At 43.3% G+C, this 26,506-nt stretch overlaps 1 protein-coding gene across 5 annotated transcripts in view; it reads right to left on the bottom strand.

Annotated features, from left to right (window-relative positions):
* LOC121293204 (serine/threonine-protein kinase 38-like) overlaps positions 1-26,506 on the bottom strand; it is a 113,246-nt gene that overhangs the window by 61,837 nt on the left and 24,903 nt on the right. For 3 of the 5 annotated variants that reach the window (XM_041216021.1, XM_041216019.1, XM_041216020.1), the window contains one exon: positions 9,441-9,580. The exons of 1 other annotated variant lie outside the window; for it this stretch is intronic. In XM_041216021.1, coding sequence (XP_041071955.1) covers positions 9,441-9,574 — 134 coding nt within the window. In that variant the 5' untranslated portion in view covers positions 9,575-9,580. Of the gene's footprint in view, positions 1-815; positions 878-9,440; positions 9,581-26,506 lie in introns of those variants that run through there. One more of the 5 variants, XM_041216024.1, reaches the window with a different exon arrangement.

Here is a 26,506-nt window from a genome sequence, read left to right as displayed (position 1 = left end):
CGTTCACAACAGGATAGGGAAACAAAGGTAACAAATTCCAGGAATTAATTTCAGCAAGGTTAAATATCCTAAACTCTTACACCCAACATCATTTATAAAATTAAATTAGACATCGAGCCACAGAAGGTGATATTGGGACAGACAATCAAAAGCTTGGTCAAAGAGTTCGCTTTTCAGGATGTCTTAAATGAAGAAAGTGAGGTGGGGAGGCTTAAGAATTCATAGGGTTAGGGGACAACACCCTGCTATTCTTCAAAATATTGTCATGGGATCTTTTACATTCACTCGAGGGAACAGACAGGGTCCCAGTTTAATGTCTCACCCAAAAGATGGTTCACTTCTGACAATGCAGCACTCGCCCAGCACTGCATTGAGGTGTCAGCTCTGATTATACTCCAGTCTCTGGAGGGGGACTTGAACCTACAGAGTTTTGAGCTCAAGAGGTAGGAGTTCGACCCACAGAGCCATGGCTTGCACCATTAGGTATAATGGAGCTAGAGACAGAATCTCATGAAGGAATGAGAAAAATACACTCATTGCCCAAGCGTGCCAGCTTGCCAAGTGAGGCAAGTAAAGCAAGTCTCTCATTTCAAGCTGCCAGGTTTGCAATGGTTACAAATGTTACAGACAGGGAAAAAGTGTAATTCCTTTTGTAGTCATCGTCCCTTTTAACATTTAATCTCTCCTACCTTCCACCCAATCACAAACTTCCCTGTTTGTTCTTTACCCATCCCCTGCCTCTGTACTTGCTTAAAACGTGTCACATCCCTTAACGATTTCCAGTTTTACGAAAGGTCATCGAGCTGAAATGTTACCTCTTTCTCTCACCACGAATACTGCTGGGTCAGTGTTTTCCAATATTTTATTTCAGATTTCCAGCAGTATTTTGTTTCTCTCTTGGAGCCAACTGACCACTTGCAAAACCTGTAACCTTTTCCAGATTTTGTTTTCTCTTTTAAAACATCTTCTCACTGGGATCTGAGTCCTGTGTTACAGTGCGTGCAAGGACATTGCATGTGCTCAAAGGGCCCAAGGCATGGTGATGAGCTGGGTAGGTAAGGTATGCACAGTGTTTCTTTTATGCTTGTTTAATAGGATGTGAGCCTTGCTAGTTGCATCAGCATTTATTGCCCATCCCTAATTGCCCTTGAGAAGGTGGTGGTGAACTGCCTTCTTGATCTGCTGCAGACCGTGTGGTGTAGGTACACCCACAGTGCCGTTAGGGAGGGAATTCCAGGATTTTGGCCCAGCGACAGTGAAGGAACAGCCGATATATTTCCAAGTCAGGATGGTGAGTGACTTGGAGGGGAACTTGCAGGTGGTGATGTTCCAGTGTGTCTGCTGCCCTTGTCCTTCTTGGTGGCTGGGATCGCAGAGGTAGAAAGTGTTGGCGGAGGAGCCTTGGTGATTCGCTGCAATGCATCTTGTAGATGGTACACACTGTTACCACTGTGCGTCGGTGGTGGAGGGAGTGAATGTTGAAGGTGGTGGATAGGGTGCTGATCACACCGTCTGCTTTGTCCTAGATGTTGTCGAGCTTGAGTGTTGTTGGAGCCTCACTAATCCAGGCAATCGGAGCGTATTCATGTTCGTTAACTTATGCTTGTACTTGATAGAAAGGCTTTGGGCCTCAGCAAACCTTTGATTAGATTTAAGAAGTTCACTTGACACCTGGCTCTGTCTGTACTCCACCCCTGGGCAAACAGCCAGCCCTGCTGCTGACACACTCCAAACCTCAAACCGTCATTAACATCAGCTAAAACCACAGCCTGGACTCCTCCCCAGCGTCTTGTCCCATCAGCATTTCTCCACCTCCTGCTTATCAAACAAGTGAAACCACAAGTAAATAGATAGTAATGTGCACACACCCATCCATACTAACTAACTGTTTTTTTTATTAATTCAGGGGATGTGGGCTTCGCTGGCTGGGCCAGCATTTATTGCCCATCCCTAGTTGCCCTTGAGAAGGTGGTGGTGAGCTGCCTTTTTGGATCTCCTGCAGTCCATTCAGCGTAGGTACATCCACGGTGCTGTTAGGAAGGGAGTTCCAGGATTTTGACCCAGTGACAGTGAAGGAACAGCAATATATTTCCAAGTCAGGACGGTGAGTGGCTTGGAGAGGAACTTCCAGGTGGAAGTGTTCCCATCTATCTGCTGCCCTTGTCCTTCTAGTTGGTAGTCATCGTGAGTTTGGAAGGTGCTGTCTAAGGAGGCTTGGTGAATTCCTGCAGTGCATCTTGTAGATGGTACACACTGCTGCTACTGTGCGTCAGTGGTGGAGGGAGTGAAAGTTTGTGGATGTGGTGCCAATCAAGTGGGCTGCTTTGTCCTGGATTGTGACCAGCTTCTTCAGTGTTGTGGGGGCTGCATTCATCCAGGCAAGTGGAGAGTATTCCATCACACTACTGGCTTGTGCCATGTAGATGGTGACAGGCTTTGGGGAGTCAGGAGGTGGGTTATTCGTTGCAGGATTCCTAGCCTCTGACCTGCTCTTGTAGCTACAGTATTTATATGGCTAGCCCAGTTCAGTCTCTGGTCAACGGTAACCCCCAAGGATGTTGATAGTGGGGCATTCAGTGATGGTAATGCCATTGAAAATCAAGGGACGATGGTTGGATTTTCTCTTATTGGAGATGGTCATTGCCTGGCACTTGTGTGGCGCGAATGTTACTTGCCACTTGTAAGCCCAAGCCTGGATATTGTCCAGGTCTTGCTGCATTTGGGCATTGACTGCTTCAGTATCTGGGGAGTCGTGAATGGTGCTGAACATTGCACAATCATCAGTGAGTATCTACACTTCTGACCTTATGATGGAAGGAAGGTCATTGATGAAGCAGCTGAAGATGGTTGGGCTGAGGACATTACCCTGAGGAACTCCTGCAGTGATGTCCTGGAACTGAGATGATTGACCTCCAACAATCACAACCATCTTCCTTTGTGCTAAGTGTGACTGCAACCAGTGGAGAGTTTTCCCTGATTTCTGACTCCAGTGATACCACACTGTCAAACGCTGCCTTGATGTCAAGGGCAATCACTCTCACCTCACGAATTCAGCTCTTTTGTCCATGTTTGAACCAAGGGTGTAATGAGGACAGGAGCTGAGCGGCCCTGGTGGAACCCAAACTGAGCATCAGTGAGCAGGTTATTGCTAAGCAAGTGCCACTTGATAGCACTGATGATGACCCCTTCCATTTACTTTACTGATGATGGAGAGTAGACTGATGGGGAAGTAATTGGCCGGGTTGGATTTTCCTGCTTTTTGTGTTACAAAGGAGATTAGGGTTAACACTGGAGAGAATATCCCACCACTGAGCGTTTGATGAAAAGGGAGAGAAAGAAGGGAGAGAGATAGAGAGAGAGATAGAGAGTGAGAGAGAGATAGAGCAAGCAGGGGAGGAAAAAAAAGCAAAAAATAAAGAGAAAGACTTGCATTTACACAGGATATCACAAAGCACTTTACAGGTAATCAAGTACCTTCTGGTGAAGTGTACTCAGTGTTTTGTAGGAAACCCAGCAGTCAGTTTGCACACAGCAGGATCCCACAAATAGCAATGAAACAAATAACCAGATAATACATTTTTATAATTTTGGTTGAGGAATAAATTTTGGTCAGGACACCAGGGAGTCTTTCTTAACAACTTTGAAATAGTACCATGGCATCTTTTACATCCATGAGAGAGTTGATGATGCCCAGATTTAATTTCTCATCTGAATGGCAGAACCTCTGACAGTGCAGCACTCCCTCAGTGCTGTATAGGGAGCTTCAAGAATTTTTTGCTTTTGAGCCTTGGCAGTGGGACTAGAACCTGCAGCTTTCTGAAGTAAAAGGGGATTTCCCATGAATCCAGAGGTGACACCAAGCACAAGTTGTAGCTTGGTATCTGGACAATCCAAGTCCCAGTGGTTCAGGGCAGTCACTCTGGCTCCCTAAGCAACCTGGAGGGGCAGAAATCTCACGTGAGGCTGGGATTCTTATGGACTCAATTACTCGTAGCCCTACAAACTGATGATCCAATGGGCAGATGGGCTGGTGGAAGAATATACCACCTTCCGGGAGCGGAGACAGACGGACCTGTGAGGGACACCTCTACTTGGGCCGCAGGCTGAGTTTGAAAAATTCCAGGAGTGACATCACAGGAAAACTAAATTCGTTGGCTGGTGAGACGCTGCTGTTAGGGAGCGTGATTAACTAGCTTAAAACTAGAAAAATGTATCATTTATAAAAAGGAGAAGCTACTTGGATTTCAGTACTTCCCTATTTCTAGTGTTCCTTAAAAGTTAAATCAAGTCAAAGTTAAATAAAGTAATAAAAGTAAATCAAAATAAGATAAAGTTAGCGTAGGTGTAGTAAAGTTAAATTACCAGTAATTTATTCTACTCACCCCAAGTGTAATAAATAGTTTTTAGAGTTATGGGACGGCAGGTCAGCTTGGCCAATTGGAGTGCACATTCTGCAGTATGTGTGAAGTCATGGACATACCATGTGTCCCAGACAAACACATCTGTACAAAGTGTCACCAGCTGCACAAGCTTGAGCTTTGGGCTTTGGAATTTGAGCAGCGGTTGGAATCCCTGTTGTGCATCCGCAAGGCAGAGGACTATGTGGATGGCATGTTTAGGGAGGTGGTCACACCGTAGGTCAGAAGTGTACAGCCAGAAAGGGAATGGGTGACCACCAGGCAGTCTAAGAAAACCAGGCAGGTAGTGCAGGAGTCCCGAGTCTATCCTGCTTGCTAATCGGTTTTCCATTTTGGATGCTGATGAGGGCGATGGTTCCTCAGGGGAGTGCAGCCAGAGCCAAGACTGTGGCACCATCGGTGGCTGCGGCAGTAAAGATGACTCCTAGATGGTGTGTTGCCTCCCTGGTGCCAGGGTGAAGGATGTCACAGAGCAGCTGCAGGACATCCTTTGAGGGGTGGGGAAGGAAAGAGTGAACAGTCAGGCGTCGTGGTCCACATTGGTACCAATGACATAGGTGGGAAGAGGGATGAGTTCCTGAAATGCAGGTTTCAGGGAGTTGGAAATGAAAAAGCAGAACCTCAGGAGCACAAATCTCAGGATTACTCCCAGTGCCACATGCTAGTGAGCATAGGAATAGGTAGATTGCTTGATTAGGAATAGGCAGATTGATCGATTAAATATGTGGCTGGAGAACTGGTGTAGGAGGCAGGGTTTCAAATTTCGGAGGCATTGGGACCAGTTCTGGGGCAGGTGGGACTTGTACAAGCTGGACAGGTAACATCCTAACAGGACTGGGACTGATATACTTGCAGGGAGATTTGCTAGAGCTGTTGGGGTGGGTTTAAACTAGCCTGTCGGGGGGTGGGAACCTGAGGGGTGGCCCACGTTGGAAGAAAGTAAAGTTGACAACAGGAAGTAGTAGTGAGGCCAGGAGGCAGGAGAAACAAAGTAGAGCATTGAGTATGCTTCGAATGTGGAGTGATGTCAAAAAGACAAAGTTAAGGGCACTGTATTGGGCATGCTGTGCACGTTCAGGTAAGGTAGATAATCTAAAGGCACAAATAGAGGTAAATGGGTGTGATATAATTGGCATTACGGAAACATGGCTGCATGGTGACCTAGACTGGGAGCTGAATATTCAAGGATATTCGACATTTAGGAAGGACAGACATGGAGGGAAAGGAGGTGGAGTTGCGCTGATAATAAGGGATGGGATCAGTGCATTAGTAAGGGAGGATCTCAGATCAGAAGGACAATGTGTGGAATCTGTTTGGATGGAGCTAAGAAACAGCAAAGGGCAGCAGACATTGGTTGGAGTTGCCAATAATGCTGTGGAAGACGAGTTTCTGGAGTGCGTTAGGGATGCTTTTCCAGAGCAGTGTGTTGAGGAGCCGACTAGAGAACTGGCTATTTTAGATCTAGTATTATGTAATGAAAAAGGGCTAATTAATAACCTTGTGGTAAAAGAACCTTTAGGGATGAGTGTACATTATGTTTGAAAGTAAAGCTGTTCACTCTGAAGCAAGGGTGTTAAAGTTGAATAAAGGAAATTATGAAGGCACGAGGGACAAATTGGCTGAGGTGGATTGGGAAAATACAATAAAAGGTGTGACTGTACATAGGCAATGGATAGTCTTCAAACAACTATTACATAGCTTACAGCCCCTATACATTCTCCCAAAAATGTCAGTCAACCGTGGCTGACAAAGGAAGTTAAGGATTGTATAAAATTAAAAGACTTATAAAGTTGCCAGAGTAGTAGTAAACCTGAGGATTGGAAGGATTTAAGAATACAGCCAAGGAAGATCAAGAAACTGGTAAAGGGAAAACAGAATTTGAATGCAACCTAGCAAAAAACATAAAAACAGACTGTAAAAGCTTCTATAGGTGTGTAAAAAGGAAATGTTTAGCTAAGACAAATGTGGGTCCATTTCAGGCAGAGCCAGGAGAATTAATTATGGGGAATTGAGAAATAGCAGAAAAGCTAAATGATTACTTTGTGTCTGTTTTCACTGAGGAAGATACAGGAAATCTCCCAGATTTAGAGATCCACGGGACTAGGGAGGATGTGGAGTTGAAGGAAATTAGAATAAGAAAGAAGGCTGTATTGGAGAGATCGATGGGTCTGAAGGTTGCTGGATCCCCAGGGCCTGATAGTCTGCATCCCAGAGTGTTGAAAGAAAGTGGATGCATTGGTGATCATTTTCCAAAATTCTAGATTCTGAAATGGTCCCTGAAGTTTGGAAGGTAGCAAATATCACCCCACTATTTCAGAAGGGAGGCAGAGAGAAAACAAGGAACTACAGGTCTGTTAGCCATACATCAATAGTAGGGGAAATGCTAGAATCTAATATAAAAAATGTGATAAGTGGATATTGGATAATCATGATCTGATTGGGTATTGTCAGCATGGATTTGCAAATGGAAAATCACGTTTGACAAAATTGGAGTTTTTTTAAGAATATTACTAACAAAATTGATAACGGAGAGCTGATGGGCATAGTACACTTGGATTTTCAGAAGGGTTTTGATAAAGTCCCCCACAGGAGGTTGATTAGCAAAATAAAAGCACATGGGACAGGAGGTAATATACTGGCATGGATTAAGGATTGGCTAACAGGCAGAAAACAGAGAGCAGGAATAAACAGGTCATTCTCGCTTTGGCAAGCTGTGACTAGTGGGGTACCACAAGGATCAATACGTGGGCCCCAGCTGTTCACAATATATATCAATTATTTGGATGTGGGGATCAAACGTAATATTTCCAAGTTTGCGGATGATACAAAGCTAGACGGGAATGTGTGTTGTGAGGGAGATGTAAAGCGGCTACAAGAGGATTTGGGCAGACTTAGTGAGGGGGCAAGAACATGGCAAATGGAATAAAATGTGGAAAAATGAGGGGTTATCCATTTTGGTAGAAGGAACAGATGTGTAGAGTATTTCCTAAATGGTAAGAGATTAGAAAGCATAGATGTACAAAGGGACCTGGGTGTCCTTGTCCATAAGTCACTGAAAGCTAACATGTAGGTGCAGTAGGGAATTAGGAAGTCTAATGGAATGTTGGCCTTTATCACAAGAGGATTTGAGTACAGGAGTAGAGAAGTCTTACATCATTTGTATAGAAGCTTGGTTAGACCACACCTGGAGTACTGTGTGCATTCTGGTCTTCTTACCTCAGAAAGGATGTTATTGCCTTAGAGGAGGTGCAGTAAAGGTTCACCAGGCTTGTTCCGGGGATAGCGGAACTGTCTTATGAAGAGAGACTGGGGAAACTGGGCCTGCATTCTCTAGAATTTCGGAGAATGAGAGGTGATCTCATTGAAACCTACAAAATGCTTAAAGGGATAGACAGGGTAGATGCAGGTAAGATGATTCCCCTGGCTGGGGTGTCTAGAAGCAGGGGGCACAATTTCACAATAAGGGGGAAGCCACTTCGGGCCGAAATGAGGAGGCATTTCCTCACTCAGAGGGCTGTGAATCTTTGGAAGTGTCTACTCCAGAGGGTCATGGAAGCTCAGTCATTGAGAATGTTTAAGGCAAAGATTGATAAGTTTCAGATTACCAAAAACATAAAGGGTTATGGGGATAGTGTGGGTATAAGGCACTGAAGTATTGAATGGCGGAGCAGGCTCGACAGCCTGAATGGTATCCTCCTGTTCCTAAGAAGACACGCGCACACACACACACATAGCATTGGGGGCAGGGGACCTTTCAGCCTTCGCTGGGGCAAGTGGAATACGACCCTGTAGAGATTAGAAGGATTCCACACGAAGAAACTATTTTGTCTGGTGAGGGAAATCAAGAACAAGGGGGCATCAAATTAGAGTGGGGCCATTGAGGAGGGAAATCGGGAAGGATAATGGAAAGCTGGAACTCCAGGTGGAGTCTTCAAGATTTGAGCTTAATTTTTGTTGGGCAAAGGTATCAAAAATTATGGATCAAACAGGTAAATGGAGTTCACGTACTGACCCAATTGAATGACAAAGTATGGCTCGAGAGGCTAAATAAACGTCTCCTGTTCCTAGGAGCGGGTGCAGACTCTGAGGCAAATAGAAACCCTACAAACAGGTATGTGTTTCTTAGGTTGAATTGGAGTTGCTAAAACATGGTGATGAGTTTCTGCATATGGTGGAGGCCACACTGATTCAGTAAAAGTTGGTGCAGTGACTCCAGGCTGTTTACCCATCCTCAGGTTTCCACTTTCAACTCTGGCCACTGGACTTAAATTAAAAACATCAAGCACGCGTGACACAAGTCTACCCCACGTGTCCAATATCTCAGGTGGGGGAAATAGGGAGGGATAAATTTTTCAAACTAGAGAATAGACAATAACATAGGGCAGAAATAGATGTTTTAAATGAAAAAAACATTTGGTAGGATATTGTTGAAAAGAGAGACATGCTGCCAAAGTTTTTCATCTTACACAGATGCAAGAATGCGAAATTTCAAACAATCACAACAATTTATACTACAGGAGAGAAAGGGTGCTGATTGGTTAGCAAGTAGGCTCCGATTGCCTGAGGCATTGACATGGAGTATAAATTGTTGCGATTGTTTGAAATTTGGCATTCTTGTGTTTGTCCTGATGAGTGCAAGACAAAAAGCTTCAGCAACATGTCTGTCTTTTCAGTAAGATTCAGGTTCTGTACTACCAAGTGACTGTTTCATTTGATACCACATATAAGGGGTAACTATTTTGTCTGGTGAGGAATCCAAAATGAGGGGATATAATCATAAAATTAGAGCCAGACTGTTTTGGAGTGATTTCAAGAATCATTTTCTACACAAAAGGCAGTGGAAAACTGGAACTCTTTTCTCGCAAAAGAGCTCAAGACCCAATTGATAGATTTTTGTTCGGTAAAAGGTATCAAGGGGGATATGGTGCGGAGACAGGTGAATGGGGGTCACTGTGCCGGTCAACAATGATCTTATTGAATGGTGGAACAGGTGAGAGAGGCCAAGTGGTCTCCTAATGTTACCTCATTTCTCTCTCTTCATGCTGTGCGATCAGATTACTGTAGAAATTTTCCAGCGTCAGCTTAGCCACAGTTACTCTCTCCCTTGTGTGATTAGTGATTGGGAAGGATGCTGCAGAGCCACCAATCATCGCCATGGTAACCTGTCAGAGGAGTAAAGAGAAACTATATATATATATCACACACATATACATATACTTATCTCTGCCCACAACTCAGGCCAACACTTCAGCGCAATACCGAGGGAGTTCTGCACTGGCGGAGGTCCTGCATTTCAGATGAGACAATGAATAGAGGGCCCACTGCCTGTTCAGGTGGACAGGCAACAACATCCAAAGAGTAGGAGAGTTCTCCTGGTCAACCTTCTTCCCCCAATCTACACAGATTAACTGGACATTCATCTCCTCGTTGTCTATGGGATCTTAGTTTGCACAGAATGGCAGCATAGCTGCACTGTCTGCGTTCCAAAGGAAATTAAAATATCCTAGGATGTCCTGAAATAAAGCACAAAACAAATGAAAGGTCCTGTTTTAAAAGGCTCAATGACTCTTCTCCCAAAGCATCTATTTACTGTGCTTAACTTTATTTTTTTAAAAAGCAGCAAAACAGTGTCAGCTTCATACTAAATCATAGAAGCTGTATGTCTCTAAAACCTTACTGACACTATGTGATGGATCACGTGTGATTGATTCTTCTTGACTAAGTTCCAGTTGAATCAGGGCCCTTAGGTGGCATTAAGACACAACAGCACAGGAGTCCATTTGGCCCATTGAGCCTGTGCTGGCTCTTTGAAAAAGCTATTCAATTAGTCCCACTCCTCCTACTCTTCCCCATAGCCCTGCAAAATGTTCCTTTCCTTCATCAACTAATGACTTTTTTTAAAATGCTGCAGAATTAAGACCATCATCACAATTTCCTCATCAAATTGTGGAGCTTCAAGTTTTAAAATCACTCTCTAATTCTCCCAGAACTGTTAAAAGACAGCCATTCATCTGCAACATCTTCCTATTCTGATGAAAGATCATTGACTGGAAACATCAACTTGGTTTCTCTCCCCACAGATGCTGCCTGACCTCCTGAGTGTTTCTGCCAATTTGTGTTTTAATTTCAGGTTTCCAACATCTGCAGTATTTTGCATTTGTAAAACAAAAAAGTGAATTTTAATTAATTCTTTCATTGGTCACCTAGATTGACGCTCCTAATGGTGCACTGAGACAGTTCTATACTGACCTCTCAGGTGTAGAAATCCCATGGTACTATCTCGAAGGACAGGGCATTCTACCCCAATGTCCTGCGCAATATGTGACCCTCAAAAATATCACTAAACTAGATTACCTGGTCATTATCAAATTGCTGTTTGTGGGAGCTTGCTGAGTTGAAATTGGCAACTGTGTTTTCTGTATTACAACAGTAACTTTACTTCAAAAGTACTTCATTGGCTGTAAAGCACTTTTAGAAAAGAAAAACTTGAATTTACACAGTGAATTTGAATAGTGCCTTTCACAACCAGACGACATCTCAAAGTGCTTTACAACCAATGAAGCACTTTTGAAGTGTGGTCACTGAGTTTTTTGAAAAAAACACTTTGGGAAGGCCTGAAGTCATGAAAAGTGCCATAGTCTTTCTTTTCCTGTGTGCTCAACCAGAACCATCTGACTCAAGTGTGCTTCCAACCAAGCTAAACTATACTGTTCATATCTACAAATATGGACGTTTAAACATAACAAAAGCTGTGAGTCAGAACAAGAGTTCTGAAGAAAGGTTATCAATCTGAACCGTTAACTCGGTTTCTGTCTCTAACAAAGGTGTTAGGAGGTTAAAAGCTGTTGAGACAAACAGAACAGGAATATCTTAAAGGAGGAGAGAGAGGTAGGAGGGCAGAATGGGTTAGGAGTGAATTCTATAAGGAAAGGCAGCTGAAGATGTGACCACCAATGGTGGGGCGATGAGTGTCCCTGATTTTCAAAAGGCCAGACATAGAGGAGTGCAGACGCCTCAGAAGGTCGTGGAGATTACAGGAGGTGGGGAACAGTGAGGCCGCGGAAGGATTTGAAAACAAGGATGAGAATTTTTAAACTGCTACTTTGCTGGACCAGGAGCCACTGTAGGTTGGCAAGCATAGGGGTATTTCCAGCATTTTTTGTTTTTAATTTAAATGTAACATCTTTTTAATCTTCCTACTTGCTGCCCTCGTTCAGAGATGGACAATGGTTTCTTCCCCACACAAACGCACTTTACAATCCAATGGCCACAGTAAATTCTCCACGGTTTTACTTATTCTACTTGGGTTCTGACCACCTCCATCCATTTCTTCACCGAACCAGATTCACCGACGATTGTGCCCATTCACTGTCGCTGGGTCAAAATCCTGGAACTCCCTCCCTAACAGCACATGGACTGCAGCGGTTCAAGAATGCAGCTCATCACCATCTTCTCAAGGGGCAATTAGGGATGGGCAATGAATGCTGGCCTAGCCAGCGACGCCCACATCCCATGAATGGATATTTTTTTAACAATTGCAAGATGTTAAGGATCCAGGTCAGATTTCAGTATCTTGCACCTCTGACTCTTCCAACACTTTTCTGGCTGGATTACCACTTTGCACATTCCATAAACTTCAGCTCTTCCAAATCTATGCTGCCCACATCCTAACTCGCACCAAGTCCCATTCAACCTTTACCCCTATGCTTGTCAATCTACAGTGGCTCCTGGTCCAGCAAAGTAGCAGTTTAAAAATTCTCACCCTCGTTTTCAAGTCCTTCCACAGCCTCACCATTCCCCACCTCCTGTAATCTCCACAACCTTTTGAAAATCAGGGACGCTCTTCGCTCCATCATTAGCAATCTTCAGCTGCCTTTCCTTATAGAATTCACTCCTAACCCATTCTGCCCTCCTACCTCTCTCTCCTCCTTCAAGCCACTTCTGTTCTACTTGTCTAAACAGCTTTTAACCTCCTAACATCTTCGTCATTGGCTCGGTGTCAGTTTCTTTTGCCTGATTACCATCCCAAGACATCACAGGAAGGTAAAAAACACTGTATAAATGCAAGCTCTGAAAAAGTCACATTGGGCTCAAAATGTTAATTTTGTCTCTCTCTCTCTCTCTCCACATATGCTGCCAGAACCTGCTGAGTCTTCCCAGCACTTTCTGTTTTTATTCTATATAAATGCGAGCTGCTCTATAGACAGGCAAGTAGCTTAACAATTTAAACACGAGAACCATTAGAATAATTAGAACCTGGAAGTCATACCAATAAAAACTGAGAACATATTCAAATATTTTTCCCTCAAAAATGCCCCAAACATATTTTTCAATTTTATATAATCTAACCGGCCTCTTCGAGCCTCCATAAGCAAAAGTGTTAACGTTAGCACTTTCTCAATGCTCTTCAAGATTAGCAGCAAAACAAACTCAAGTCGCTTCCTGTTTACACCTAGTTACACCTTAAGTGTTCCTGAAAGTTAAATCCTTTTACTTATGCAACATGACAGGGGTACAATATTGTAGTTTTAATGTTCCTGATCCAGAAATCCACCGGCCTGGATTAATATTTCAGAGAACGTGAGTTTAAATTCCAGCATGAGAATTCAGTTCAAAGAACAATTGGAAATAAAAAGCTGCTCTCAGTAAAAGTGACCATGGAGCAGTTTGATTTTTGTAAAAATCCTAGTGGTTCCTTTAGGGAAGGAAACCTGTTGTTTTTATCTGAGACTCCACAAACCTCACTGACTCTTAAACAAAGACTTTCAGTCCTGTGGCTGTAAAATATATTACAGAACATCTCAAAGCGCTTTACAGCGAATGGAACACTTTTGAAACGTGGTTGCTGCTGCAATGTGGGAAACACAGCAGCTAATTTATGCACAGCAAGCTCCCACACAGGCTCTTCAAAATAGTGGCCATGGGATCATTTACAGTCAGAGAAGACACCTCATCTGGAAGACAGCCCCCCCGACAGTGCGGTGCCCCCCTCCCCTCAGGGCCACCCGCCCGACAGTGCGGTCCCCCCCCACACCCCACCTCTCAGGACTGCATTGTGAGTGTCAGCCTAGGTTTTTGTGCTCAAGTCTCTAGGGTGAGACTTGAAGCAACAACTTTCTAGACGGACCTGAGAATGCTACTCTGAGTCGCAGCCAACAGTGCTTCAAATAAACGTTAGTTCAATTCCTGGTAATATTACCATAAATGTTTTGCTACTGTATTCTTTAGCCGGCTCGTTTCCAACGTACCAGAGAGAAAAGCCCCAATTGCAATTGACGTGCTAGATTACAACAACATAACTGAATTTGCTGACAGCCTCTGGACAAATTAAAAAACAGGAAACAGATGCCTTCTGATTAAAGTTTGCTGGTGATGAAAGATTGATGCTGGCACAATACATTGTGCAAGTTTGTAAAGAGTTCCATAATTTCTTAAAGATTTAGCAGTCATACAGGTGCCTTTCAGACACTCAGCACAGCCCCAATATGCTTCACAGATACCGAAGTACTATTTGGATGTGGCTGCTCTTGTGATTTAAAAGGTGCATTTACATGGCAACTAGCTGGTAATTAGCCATCGTTCACAAGGGGCCAAAGGCATCAGACAGCTGGTTGCATAGCTTGAGGATCACCGCTCTGCAGCGAACATGATGCAAGGAGGCAAGCTTCCTCAACTACCACATCCTGTGTGGGGACCGAGCCCACACCATTGGCGTCAGTCTGCACCATACTCTAGCCTTCTGGCCAACTGAGCTAACCAAGCCGCATACCGCAACTAGAGAGTCAGTGTTCACATTGTACAGACAGTACAGTCACAGCATTTGTTCAACCATCAGGGAGACCCTCTGGAGGGCACAGGGACACTTTGTGGGTGACCGGGTTAGTTAACTTCACGCCTCCAGCTCTCTGGATAACAGGTTGCCTGCCTACAGTCATTAGCGTCAAAGTTTTGAACACCTGTTGTGACTAAGATATGTTAGTATTGGGATCTTAAAAATGCATCAGAACCACCTGCGGAGAGACACCTTTTCCTCAACTGTGGCTAGCATTGTTGCCTCTTGACTCAGACCGACACAGGTTCAAGCCCCACTTCAGAGGCAACGGTACAGAATCTAAATTGACACTCAATCACAGAATTATTACAGTGCAGAAGGAGACTATTCGACCCATCCTGCCTGCACCAGCTCTCCGGATGAGGATTATGACTCAGTGCCATTCTCCTGCCTTTTCCTCATAACCATGCACATTATTTAAATCAAAACAATCATCTAATCCCTCTTGAATGCCTCGATTGAACCTGCCTCCACCACACTTCCAGGCTGTACAGTCTAGACCTGAACCACTTGCTGTGTGAAAATATTTTTTCTCACATCGCAATTGCTTCTTTCGCAAATCATTTTAAATCTGTGCTCTCTCATTCTCGATCCTTTTCCAAATGCCAGTACTGAAAGAGTGCTGCACTGTCAGAGGTGTCATCTTTCAGACTGATTCCTGGGATGGCAGGATTGTCATATGAGGGGGGATTGGGTCGACTAGGCCTGTATTCACTGGAGTTTAGAAGAATGAGAGGGGATCTGATTGAAACGTATAAAATTCTGACAGGACTGGACAGACTGGATGCAGGGATGATGTTTCCTCTGGCTGGGGGGGTCTAGCACAAGGGGTCACAGTCTCAGGATACAGGGTAGGCCATTTAGGACTGAGATGAGGAGAAACTTCTTCACTCAGAAGGTGGTCAACATGTGGAATTCTCAACCACAGAGGCTGTGGAGGCCAGGTCACTGAATATATTTAAGGAGGAAATAGATAGATTTCTAGGCTCTAATGGCATCAAGGGGTATATGGAGAGCATGGGAGTATGGCGTTGAGATAGAGGATCAGCCATGATCATATTGAATGGCGGAGCAGGCTCAAAGGGCCGAATGACCTACTCCTGCTCCTATTCTCTACGTTTTTAAAAGATGTTGAACTGTCTGCCCTTTCAGGGGATGTTAAAGTTCTCATGGTATTATTTCGAAAAAAACTAGGGGAGTTCTCTCTGGTATCCTGGCCAAATTTTATCCCTCAGCCGCCATGATTGTACATTTCTTAGGATTAGTGAAAAAGTGTTTTGGGATGTCTTGAGGTGGTGAATGATGCTCTGGGAGTGACAATGTTTCTTTCTCACGTTGCACTTAGCCTGGATCATTACTTCAGGTCTTTGTAACTCTTGGACAGGCCCACAATTTCCCCACTTGTACCAATCCAAAAATATACCCGCCGCCCCCCCCCCCCACCCACCAACCAGAGAAAACCTATGCCATTACAAAACCTGCAACATCGGGCTACAGTGCTCAGTGGGCACGAGACAGGATTAAATGGCAAACAGAGAGAGAAAAAAAAAAATTGGCTGAATATCTGCAGTGACTTCACCTTTTTAAAATGAAGAACCACACAGTTTTGCCAACCATTCTGTACACCAGCCCAACCTAGGAAACTCCACCCAAGCTCAAACACAATACGACCTCATCACTTAGAGACTTGCACTGCATCTCAGAACTGCTTCAGTATTTGACTTTAAAAAAATGCAGGACAATCGTCACACTTTCCATATTTCAAACGTTAGAGAGCACCAGCCAAACTGGGATCGGATCAGTTTGACAGAAACTTGAAAGATAAACAGCAATAATCTGTAAATAATTGTGTGGTGATCAAAATTTTTAACTGCGGGATCGAGAAGTGTGTGATTTACAATTTTGTTTGAAGAGTTTAGTCAGATTGGGTTCTAAATCTCTGGGCGTTGTGCAACATAAAACACTAGGACATAGAAATTTGCCTCGTGTGATGAGAAAGGGATGATGCTGGATTAATCAAATGTCTGATATTTAATTGTACAGCCTGCAATAGAACTGAATAGCAGAAATGACCTTCCTAATTGAGAAACAATGAACCCCTATAAAGCAAACTCATACATCCTTTAAAAACCTTCATGAAATTATGACTTCATATTGCTTATTTATATATTTATACAACAACAGAAGCTGATGTCATTATGACAGAGCTAGGCTGGACTTTGGCGTTTCAATAACCTCAGCTACCTGAAAACTGCTCTCTTCAACCAAGCTTTTTGCCACCCCTCCTCACCCTTGTGCAGTCTATCCATCCTCTTCTTCCCAACCTCCATCAGGGAGGTTTCTATATTCAGTGACCAGTAGAGAAGCAACTGGTTCCTTTCAACATTACTGAGAGTCCAGAATAGTTCAGCTAATTTTAGACCCTGGGACTGGGACTTTTCTCTCGTGTTTCTCTACTGAAGCTAAATGCATTAGGCACACTGTCACATGGGTACACGTGTGTGAATCATCCGAATCCTCTGAACAGGGCAAATACTATGGGTACTGATATTCCAGCTATAGTAATGAAGAGCCAGGCACTCAAACTAACTTGATGATCTGCTTCTATCACTGCTTGTTTGTCCCTACAACCACACCCCCCCCTCCACTTCTCTCTCTCTCTCTCTCTCTCTCTGGCCCCCCAACACACCTTAAACCAGCTTATATTTCAACTCTTTCTTGGACTTGAACTCAAGTTCTGTCAAAGGGTCATGAGGACTCAAAATGTCAACTCTTTTCTTCTCCGCCGATGCTGCCAGACCTGCTGAGTTTTTCCAGGTAATTCTGTTTTTGTACTCAAACTAACACCCCAGCTCTACAGCAAATTACCACACTTCACAGTGAAGTAACCCCTCCAGCCCCACCACCCTCCATGATCTCTGCATTCCCCATTTTAATTGATTTTGCCATTGGCAATCATGCTTTCAGCTGCCTGGCCCCTAAGTTGTCGAATTTCCTCCGTAAATCTCTCTTTCCTCCTTTAGAAATCTCTTTCAAACCTACCCCTTTGACCAAGCTTTGGGTCCATCTGTCCTAGTATCAACAACAAAAATGCCTGGAAAAACTCAGCAGGTCTGGCAGCATCTGCGGAGAGAGATACAGTTAACGTTTCGAGTCCCTATGACCCTTCAGCAGAACTAAGTAAAAATTGAAGAGAGGTGAAATATAAGCTGGTTTAAGGGGGGGGTGGTGGGACAGATAGAGCTGGATAGAGGGCCGGAGATAGGTGGAGATAACCAAAAGATGTCACAGACAAAAGGACAAAGAGGTGTTAAAGGTGGTGATATTATCTATGGAATGTGCTAATTAAGGGTAGAAAGCAGGACCAGCAAGGTACAGATAGCCCTAGTGGGGGTGGAGTGGGGTGAAGGAATCAAAAAAGGCTAAAAGGTAGAGATAAAACAATGGATGGAAATACATTTAAAAATAATGGAAATAGGTGGGAAAAGAAAAATCTATATAAATTATTGGAAAAAAAAGTGGGGGAGGAAATCGAAAGGAGAGAGTTCATGATCTAAAATTGTTGAACTCAGTGTTAAGTCTGGAAGGCTGTAAAGTACCTATTCGGAAGATGAGGTGCTGCTCCTCCAGTTTGCGTTGAGCTTCACTGGAACAATGCAGCAGGCCAAGGATGGACATGTGGGCATGAGATCAGGGTGGAGTGTTGAAATGGCAAATGACAGGGAGGTCTGAGTAATGCCTGCTACATTGTTCCAGTGAAGCTCAACGCAAACTGGAGGAACAGCACCTCATCTTCCGACTAGGCACTTTACAGCCTTCCGGACTGAATACTGAGTTCAACAATTTTAGATCATGAACTCTCTCCTCTATCCCCACCCCCTTACCAATTCCCCCCACCCCGCCCCCCGCTTTTTTTCCAATACTTTATATAGATTTTTCTTTCCCCGCCTATTTCCATTATTTTTAAATGTATTTCCATCCATTGTTTTATCTCTACCTTTGAGTCTTATTTGATTCCTTCACCCCACCCCACCCCCACTAGGGCTATCTGTACCTTGCTTGTCCTGTTTTCTACCCTTAATTAGCACATTCCTTAGATAATATCACCACCTTCAACACCTCTTTGTCCTTTTGTCTGTGACATCTTTTGGTTATCTCCACCTATCACTGGCCCTCTATCCAGCTCTACTTGTCCCACCACCCCCCCTTAAACCAGCTTATATTTCACCTCTCTTCTATTTTTACTTAGTTCCGTTGAAGAGTCATACAGACGCAAAACGTTAACTGTGTTCCTCTCCGCAGATGCTGCCAGACCTGCTGAGTTTTTCCAGATATTTTTTTTTTTGTTTTGGATTTCCAGCACCTGCAGTTTTTTGCTTTTGTCCTGGTATCAAGTTCATTCTTGATGTTAAATAATTCCACAATGCAAACAACTACAAACAAAGAACTTTTGAACAGCCCAGCACAGGCACGAGGGGGGACAATGGCCTTCAGTGCTGCACAATTCCCAGATTCGAATTGTACTTAAATTGCCCACAGTTTCTGCATTTGAATAGTCTCCGTATGTTAAGACCGTAAGCAAAAATTTCTGAGTGCATAAAAAGCTACACTAACAACCAATTTATCAATCGAGCTTGTAATGTGGCTCACTTATGCTTGCTAGAAGCAACATACGTTCATACACAGGGACTCGTTCTTCACAAACAAAAGGAATATGCTCAAGCCATTAGCCTTTTTTGAATTACCCGGGAGCTCGGGCATTCTATAGTTCCCCATTGCTTTCTCCATTGATAACCTTTTCCATCATCCAATTGGATGCTGGATGATCTGTATCTTACCATCTATCCACCTTGGGTAGCCCCATCTACCCAATAAAAATCTATCAGACTAAATTTTAAAGTTATCACTTGACCACCTGCACACCCGCTCCCCCAACCCTCACATAGGGATGGACAAATCACAAGAGCTTAGAATGATAGAAGCATTCATCACAAAGAAGGAGGCCATTCGGCCCATTGTACTTTTGCCGGCTCATTGAAAGAGCTATCTAATTAGTCCCAATCCCCTGCTCTTTTTCCTATTTTGGTATTTATCCGATTCCTTTCTGAAAGTTATTATTGACTTGCCAACCAATCAGCACCTTTTCTCCTGTAGTATAAATTGCTGTGATTCTATGATTGTTTGAAATTTGGCATTCTTGCACTTGTCCTGATGAATGCAAGATGAAAAGTTTCAACAACATGTCTCTCTTTTCAGCGATATTGAAATTCTGTGCTACCAAGTGACTTGCAACAAAATTTCTATTTAATCTTAAATTTAAAAAGTCAGATTTATAAAATTCAAATAGCTGACTCAGTTTTTGCAGAAAATGCTTGCCTATTTAATTAAAGAGCAGGAAAGGCAAAGTTAAAATTCAGGCTCACTCTTCTTTTATACAGATCAAAACCACTCCCATAGGAAAACGAGGAGGCCATTCAACCCCTCCAGCCTTTTCCACCATCCAATTGGATCCTGGCTGATCTATATCTTGCCATTTACCCACCCTAACCCAATAAAAGTCTATCAGTCTAAGTTTTAAAGTTATCAATTGACCTCCAATCCCAACAGCTTTTTGGGGGAGAGATTTTCAGATTTCCACTACCCTTTGTATGAAGAAGTGCTTCCTGACACAGCCTGGCTTTAGTTTCAAATTGTTTCCCCCTTGTTCTGGACCCCCCCCCACCCCCCCCCACCCCCCCCCCCCCCCCCACCCCCCCCCACCCCCCCCCCCCCCACCCCCCCCACACCCTCCCCCTCCCCACTCAACCACGGTTTTTCTCTCTCTACCCTATCAAATCCTTTAATCATCTTCAATACCTCAATCAGATCACCCCTTAAATTTTCTATACTCAAGGGAATTCAAGCCCAGTGTATGCTGGAAAGATTTGTGCAGTCTGGGTTCGGCTAAACCCACAGGAAATAAGAGTGGAATGTGCTGCCTGAAAGGGTGCTGGGAGCAGGTTCTATAGTAACTTTCTATTGGATCTAGTGCTCTTGCTTTGTTGGGGCTAAAGGATCCAGGCTGCACGTTTGATTCAGGGTGACCGAGTTGGTACAGAGAACATCTGGAGACCGTTGTTAGAATAAACACATGCTGTTTATTTACAAACTAATTCTGCAACTATACTTGTGTGCTCACAACATAAAGCTCCACCTTTACTCATCAGTGACTAACTTAAGACTCTCCCACAGAGAGGTAGCCCGCGCTACTCTGCTATTGGACAATAAGATCATGTGACCTTATATTACAACATTTGTCTTAAAGGTATATTACCTATCAGATTACTACACTTTCAAAAGGGAATTGGATAAATGTTTAAGGGGTAAAAAATTGCAAAGCTATGGGTAAATAGCTGGGATGTGGGACTAATTGGATAGCAAAGGAGGCCTTTCTGCCCATTGCATCTGTCCCAGCTTGTCAATCCAAATGCAATCCCACTGTCCTGTTCTCTCTCTCCCTATCACCTTGCATATTCCCCTCTTGCAAATATTTACCCAATTCTCCCTACAAAAGACGTAATGGTTTCTGCCTCAGCCAGTCCCTGTGACAATGCATTCCACCCTTCAGCAGCCTAAGAGTTTTGCATCACCTGGTGATTATGCTGTGTGATTAAAGCAGAAATGACGCATTGGATCATGAAAGTCAGCAAAACCACAGTGGAACTTGCTAACTAATACGGTTCATTCTTATCAACGATTATTGATTGAACATTATTCCCACAACACTTCAACCCGCCCCACATCCTTCCAGATTACAAACGCTACCCTCTCCCCCATTAGTTTTAGACTTATCAACCACAACAAGCAGACAAGGGCTTGATTTAAGAAAAACAGAAACTTGCATTTTTATAAACAACTCTAATGTAATGAAATGTCCCCAGACGCGTCACATCAACGTTATCTGACACTGAGCCACATCGAGATATTAGGACAGGTGATCAAAAGTTTGGTCAAAGAGATGGGTGTTAAGGAGCATCTTAAAAGGAGGAGAGAGAGAGAGAGATAGAGCGATGGGTGGCTGTAGGACAGGAATTCCAGAGCTTAGAGCCCAAGCAGCTGAAGGCACAACCGCTAATGGTGGAACAATTAAAATCAGGGAAGCGCAAAAGGCCAGAATTTAGAGCAGCGCAGAGATCTGAGGACTGTGGGCTAGAGGAGGTTACAAGGATAAGATGGGGGGGGGGGGGGTGGGGAGGTTGGTGGGGGTGGTGAAGCCATGGAAGGATTTGAAAACAAGAATGAGGGTTTTAAAATCAAGACATTAAAAGATCCATTCTCGTCATCAAAACAACGAGATCTCCAGGAATGTCACACTGAGTACGTGCCCTGCACCATAAGCTCAAACCATGGTGTTGGATTTAACGTCACAATGTTCTGGTGGAGAGGGAGGAGCAACAGCAACTGAGCTGAGAACTCTGAAACATGCCAAAGGGCTGAGCCAAAAGAATAGCTCCAACACCTGAGCCAAGACAACATTAATAATGAGCATGCACATGAAGTCACTGAGTCACAGTGAGGTCGCAGTGTGCTCATACAGGATATGTGTTAGACAAACACTGAGTCAGTCAGTTATCAGTCACCATGTTGATAACACAAGTGGCTCTGGTTGGCTCAACCCTGCAGCAGGGAACTCAATTCACTGACCTGCATCATTTTAACTAAGTTTATTCTCAGCTGGTGGGCGTTGCTGGCAAGACTGGCACCTAATGGCAACAACCACCCAAGCACTTCATAGGGCAGCTAAAACTGGGATGCTTCTGAAATGATCTAAAGGTCAGGCCGAATAAGTTCAACAACTTTCCTTCTCAAAGGAACAAGTTTTTACAACAAACCAATAGCTTCATGCCACTCTTAATGATACCAGCTTCTCATATCCAGATTTAACAAAAGTGAACGAGAGTGCAGATCACCAGACTTTAGGAAGGATACGAGGGTCCTCGAGAGTGTGTAGAGGAGATTTACCGAAATGGTTCCAGTGACAAGGGGATTTTAGCCACACGGTTAGGTTGGAGAAGCTGGGGTTGTTCTCCTTGGAGCAAAGGAGTTTGAGGGGAGATTTGATCGAGGTGTACAACATTAAGACAGTTTTAGGTGAGGTAGATAAAGAAAAGCTGTCCCAATTAGTTGATGGGAGAAGGATTAGGGGGAATAAAGATTTAAGGTTTTGGGCAGGTGGGTGGAGTGAGTGGGGGTGGGGGGGGGTGTTGCTGGGGGCAGGGGAAATGTGAGGAAAAACATTTTACACTGAGAATGGCAATGACCTGGAACTCGCTGCCCACTAAGGCAGTGAGAGTGGAGATGTTCAATGATTTCAAAAAGAAATTGGAAAGACCCTTGAGAGAAATAAACTTACAGAGCTACAGGGATAGAGGGAGGGGAGTGCAACTGACTGGATTGCTGTACTGTCAGCCAACATGGACTTGATGGGCCAAATAGCCTTTGTAGCACAGAAGGAAGCTATGACTCAATGAACTCAAATTCTCAAACTGCTGTGGTTGGATTTGAACTCACATTTTCCAGATTACTCGTCCAGGGATATGAATACCACGCTACCATGCCAGTAGTGGGTAGACATCATTTCTCTGCTTAAACTATGAAAGTCACTTAGTTCTGTAGTTTGAAAAGTTGTCTAATCTTAAAATACAGTAAGCAATCAGTGAAGAGGATGTGAAACTTAGGGTGTGAAGACTTTTCGGGCAGAATGCTTTTTCTGTACCTGTGTTTCTAGTGAGAGGAAGTAAGCCAAGATTAATATAATCATTCTGGTCAAAACGCTATGTAAAAACTGATATTGCAATTATACAGCACCTTTCACAACCTTCACATGCTCCAAACACCTTACTGTCAATTAAATACTTTTGAAATGTAGCAACTGTGATGTAGGAAACACAGTGGCCAGTTTGTACACAGCAAGATCCCAAAAACATCAACTGATCTGCAGCCTCTTCCCCAACCCATGAAAGGTAGCAAAATGGAGATGGGCTATTTTAGCCCAAAACACATGTATCACAAAAACAATCATGAAAGTTCCTGGCACTAAACTCTTTTACAGTAAGTGAATAAATCAAATTCTGTTCTCACTACATGGGAAATATATGATTCTATTCTGTGACTCTTCAGTTTCCCTAACTCAAGGCCAAATCCTATTCACCCATCACTTCTGCATTTGCCAAAGTACACTGGCTCCTACTCTGGCACACCCTGATTTTAAAATTCTCTCCCTCATTTTCAAATCCTTCCATGGCTTTGCTCTTTCCTATTCCTGTAACTCCCTCCAGCCCACAACCCTCTGAGATCTCTTTTTTTTTTAACAGCTTGAAACAATGATCTCAATATTGGACAAGATCTTTTCCACAAATCTACCCAAAATTAACAATTCTACACACAAAAGGTTTCAAGACTCCATGTTGTTTGTACGCGTCCGGGGAGCGTCAGCTGTTAAGTAAGTATTTCAGGGGAACCTGCTTCACGAGAACCTTTATAACATCCAATGCGTACAAGGCCCAGGCAGGCAGACACACACTTGTTATGTTGAAGGGTCATGAGGACTCGAAACGTCAACTGTGCTCTCCTCCGCCGATGCTGCCAGACCTGCTGAGTTTTTCCAGGTATTTCTGTTTCTGTTTTTGTTCTTGTGCAGACTTTGACATAATTTCCAACAAAGGCAGAGTTTTAAGTCCTTCCAAAATGTGACTTACTGAAGCCAACATCAACAAAAGCAATTTATTCATACAAAGCTATTCTTAGCTACTTAGAAGTTTACAGTACACTGGGGACAGCCATTTGAGCTCACCCTATTTGGCTGGTTTTTTGCTACCTCCAACTAATCTCAGTGACTTACTCTCTCCCGATATTCTTGTGCCTTTCCTTGCTTCAAACATTTATCCACTTTTCCTTTGAATGATATAATGGTCTCTGCCCTTAACCACACCCTACGGCAACATGTTTGTGTTCCAACAATTCCCCTTGTATAATAAAAGATGCTCCGAGACTCCATCCTCCTCTTAGTTACAGTTTTGAACTGTTATAGCCATCAACTCCTGCCTTGACCCCTGAGATGGAACCAGATTGTTCACAACCTCCACATTCTAATCAAACCTTAGCTGAGCTTCCGATTCCATGTCCTTTCCTTCACAAAGACCGCCCAACTTCCACCTCCATAAAACTACCCATCTGTCACCCTGCCTCAGCTCATCCATGCCTTTGTTCTCACCGGACTCAACAATTCCAATGCCTTCCCAGCCGGCCTCTCGCCCTCCGCAAACTTTAGCTCCTCCAAAACTCTGCTGTCTGTGTCCAAACTCACACCAAACCCTGGTCATCCATCAGCCCCTGTGCTCGTTGACCTACACTGGTTCCCACTCCACCAATGTCTCAATTTGAAATTCTCAGTTGTTTTTAAAACCTCTCCTTGGCATCAGCCCCTTCATATCTCTAACCTCCTCCAGCCCTACAATCCTCCTAGTACTGTGCATTTCTCTAATTCTGGCCTCCTGCACACACCCTGATTTTAAATGCCCCACCAACGGTAGCTGTGCCTTCAGCTGCCCGAGTCCTAAACTGTGAAATTTTTTGCCTAAGCCTCTTAACCTCCTTCCCTTCCTCTAAGATGCTCCTTAAAACTCATCTCTGTCATCTGTCTTAATATCTCCTAGTGTGGGTCAGCATCAAATTTTGTTTGAAAACACTTGAGTAAGGCATCTTGGGTCATTTTACCACTAAGAGGTGCAATATAAATGCAAGTTGTTCTAGTTGGTGAAAAGTCATCATTGATCCCACAACCAGAAATAGTCTTTCCCTGTTCACCCCCTTCACAATTACAAGCCTCCTCTTAAGTCATCTCAGCTCCAGCAGAAATTGCCCAAGGTATCTCATGTCTCTCATCAATGCCTCATTTATACATTGCCTCATGTTTCACTTGACAAACAATTTTGTGATAAGTATTCAATCCCAGTAATCTATTGGGACTTTACATCCTGTTTACACATCAGAGAAAAGCTATTTACATACAAAGTAGACTTATCTATTTAAAGATCAGCACCAGACTTTCATACTAAATATTCACATCTCTTAAAGTTTCAGAAATCTGCATTCACACCATATTTATTTTACAACTTATACAGAAGCGTTTCACACTTTTTTTAAAAAGAGATGAAAGATCTCTATTCAAATGGATCAGGAATCACAGACTCCCCACAGCCCCATCTAAATTATAATGCCGTATAATTGCCATTAAATGAAAGTGCTGAATGTAAAGAGTGGTTTAATAGAGTTTAAGAGAAGTTATTTACTTGGAATAGCAATCTGAAGATGATTTCACTGATGTAGACAGTGATGAGGCAGACCAGCCAAACCAGAGATAGAGGATTAGTGTGCACTCCACCATCCCCAAATCTCTAGTGAATGCCAATGGGCTGTTTTTAAATGTGGTTAAAGATCATCTGTTAATGACGCACATACCCAACAATTCACTGATCACATCAATACAAGCAGCTATTGGCCCAATTAGTACTAATAGCAGTATTTAGATTTTAGCTGCCTAAAGCAGATTTCCATTTTAATTTAAAAAAAAACTTCCCATAAAAATCTGAATTTCCTCTCCAATTTTATTACCGAGTACTCACTTGAAAATGATATTGAGAATATTTTACAGACCTGTGCGAATCCAGCCCAGTTTCTCATTCAGGGAATTTATACTATTGCAAAATGACGGAAGATTTAAGTCAAGCTTACCAGTTCTCCAAGATTACAAGAATCGATAAGAGATAAGAGCCACATAAAAATGTTATTGCACAAGACTGGAGCTCACAGTATTGGAGGTGATGAATTTACACAGGCTGAGGATTGGTTAACACACAGAAAGACAGAGTTGGGATTAATGGGTCTTTTTCAGGTTGGAGTGCCGCAAGGATCAGTCCTAGGGCCTCAATCATTTACTATCTATATTAATGACTTTAAGGAAGGGGCAGAGTGTAATGTATCCAAATTTTCTGATGATACAAAAATAGGTGGGAGAGCATGTTGTGATGAGGACTTAAGGAATCTGCAAGGGAACATAGACAAGTTGAGTGAATGGGCAAAAACTTGGCAGATGGTGTTTAATGTAGGAAAGTGTGAGGTCATGCACTTTGGTAGGAAGAATCAAAAGGCAGACTATTATTTAAATGGAGAGAGACTCCAAAACAGTGTAACAGTGCATAAAACACAAAACGTTAGC

The sequence above is a fragment of the Carcharodon carcharias genome, chromosome 21, assembly GCF_017639515.1.
Source record: "Carcharodon carcharias isolate sCarCar2 chromosome 21, sCarCar2.pri, whole genome shotgun sequence".
NCBI classification, from domain to species: domain Eukaryota; kingdom Metazoa; phylum Chordata; class Chondrichthyes; order Lamniformes; family Lamnidae; genus Carcharodon; species Carcharodon carcharias.
This window is presented reverse-complemented; position numbering and strand designations above follow the sequence as displayed.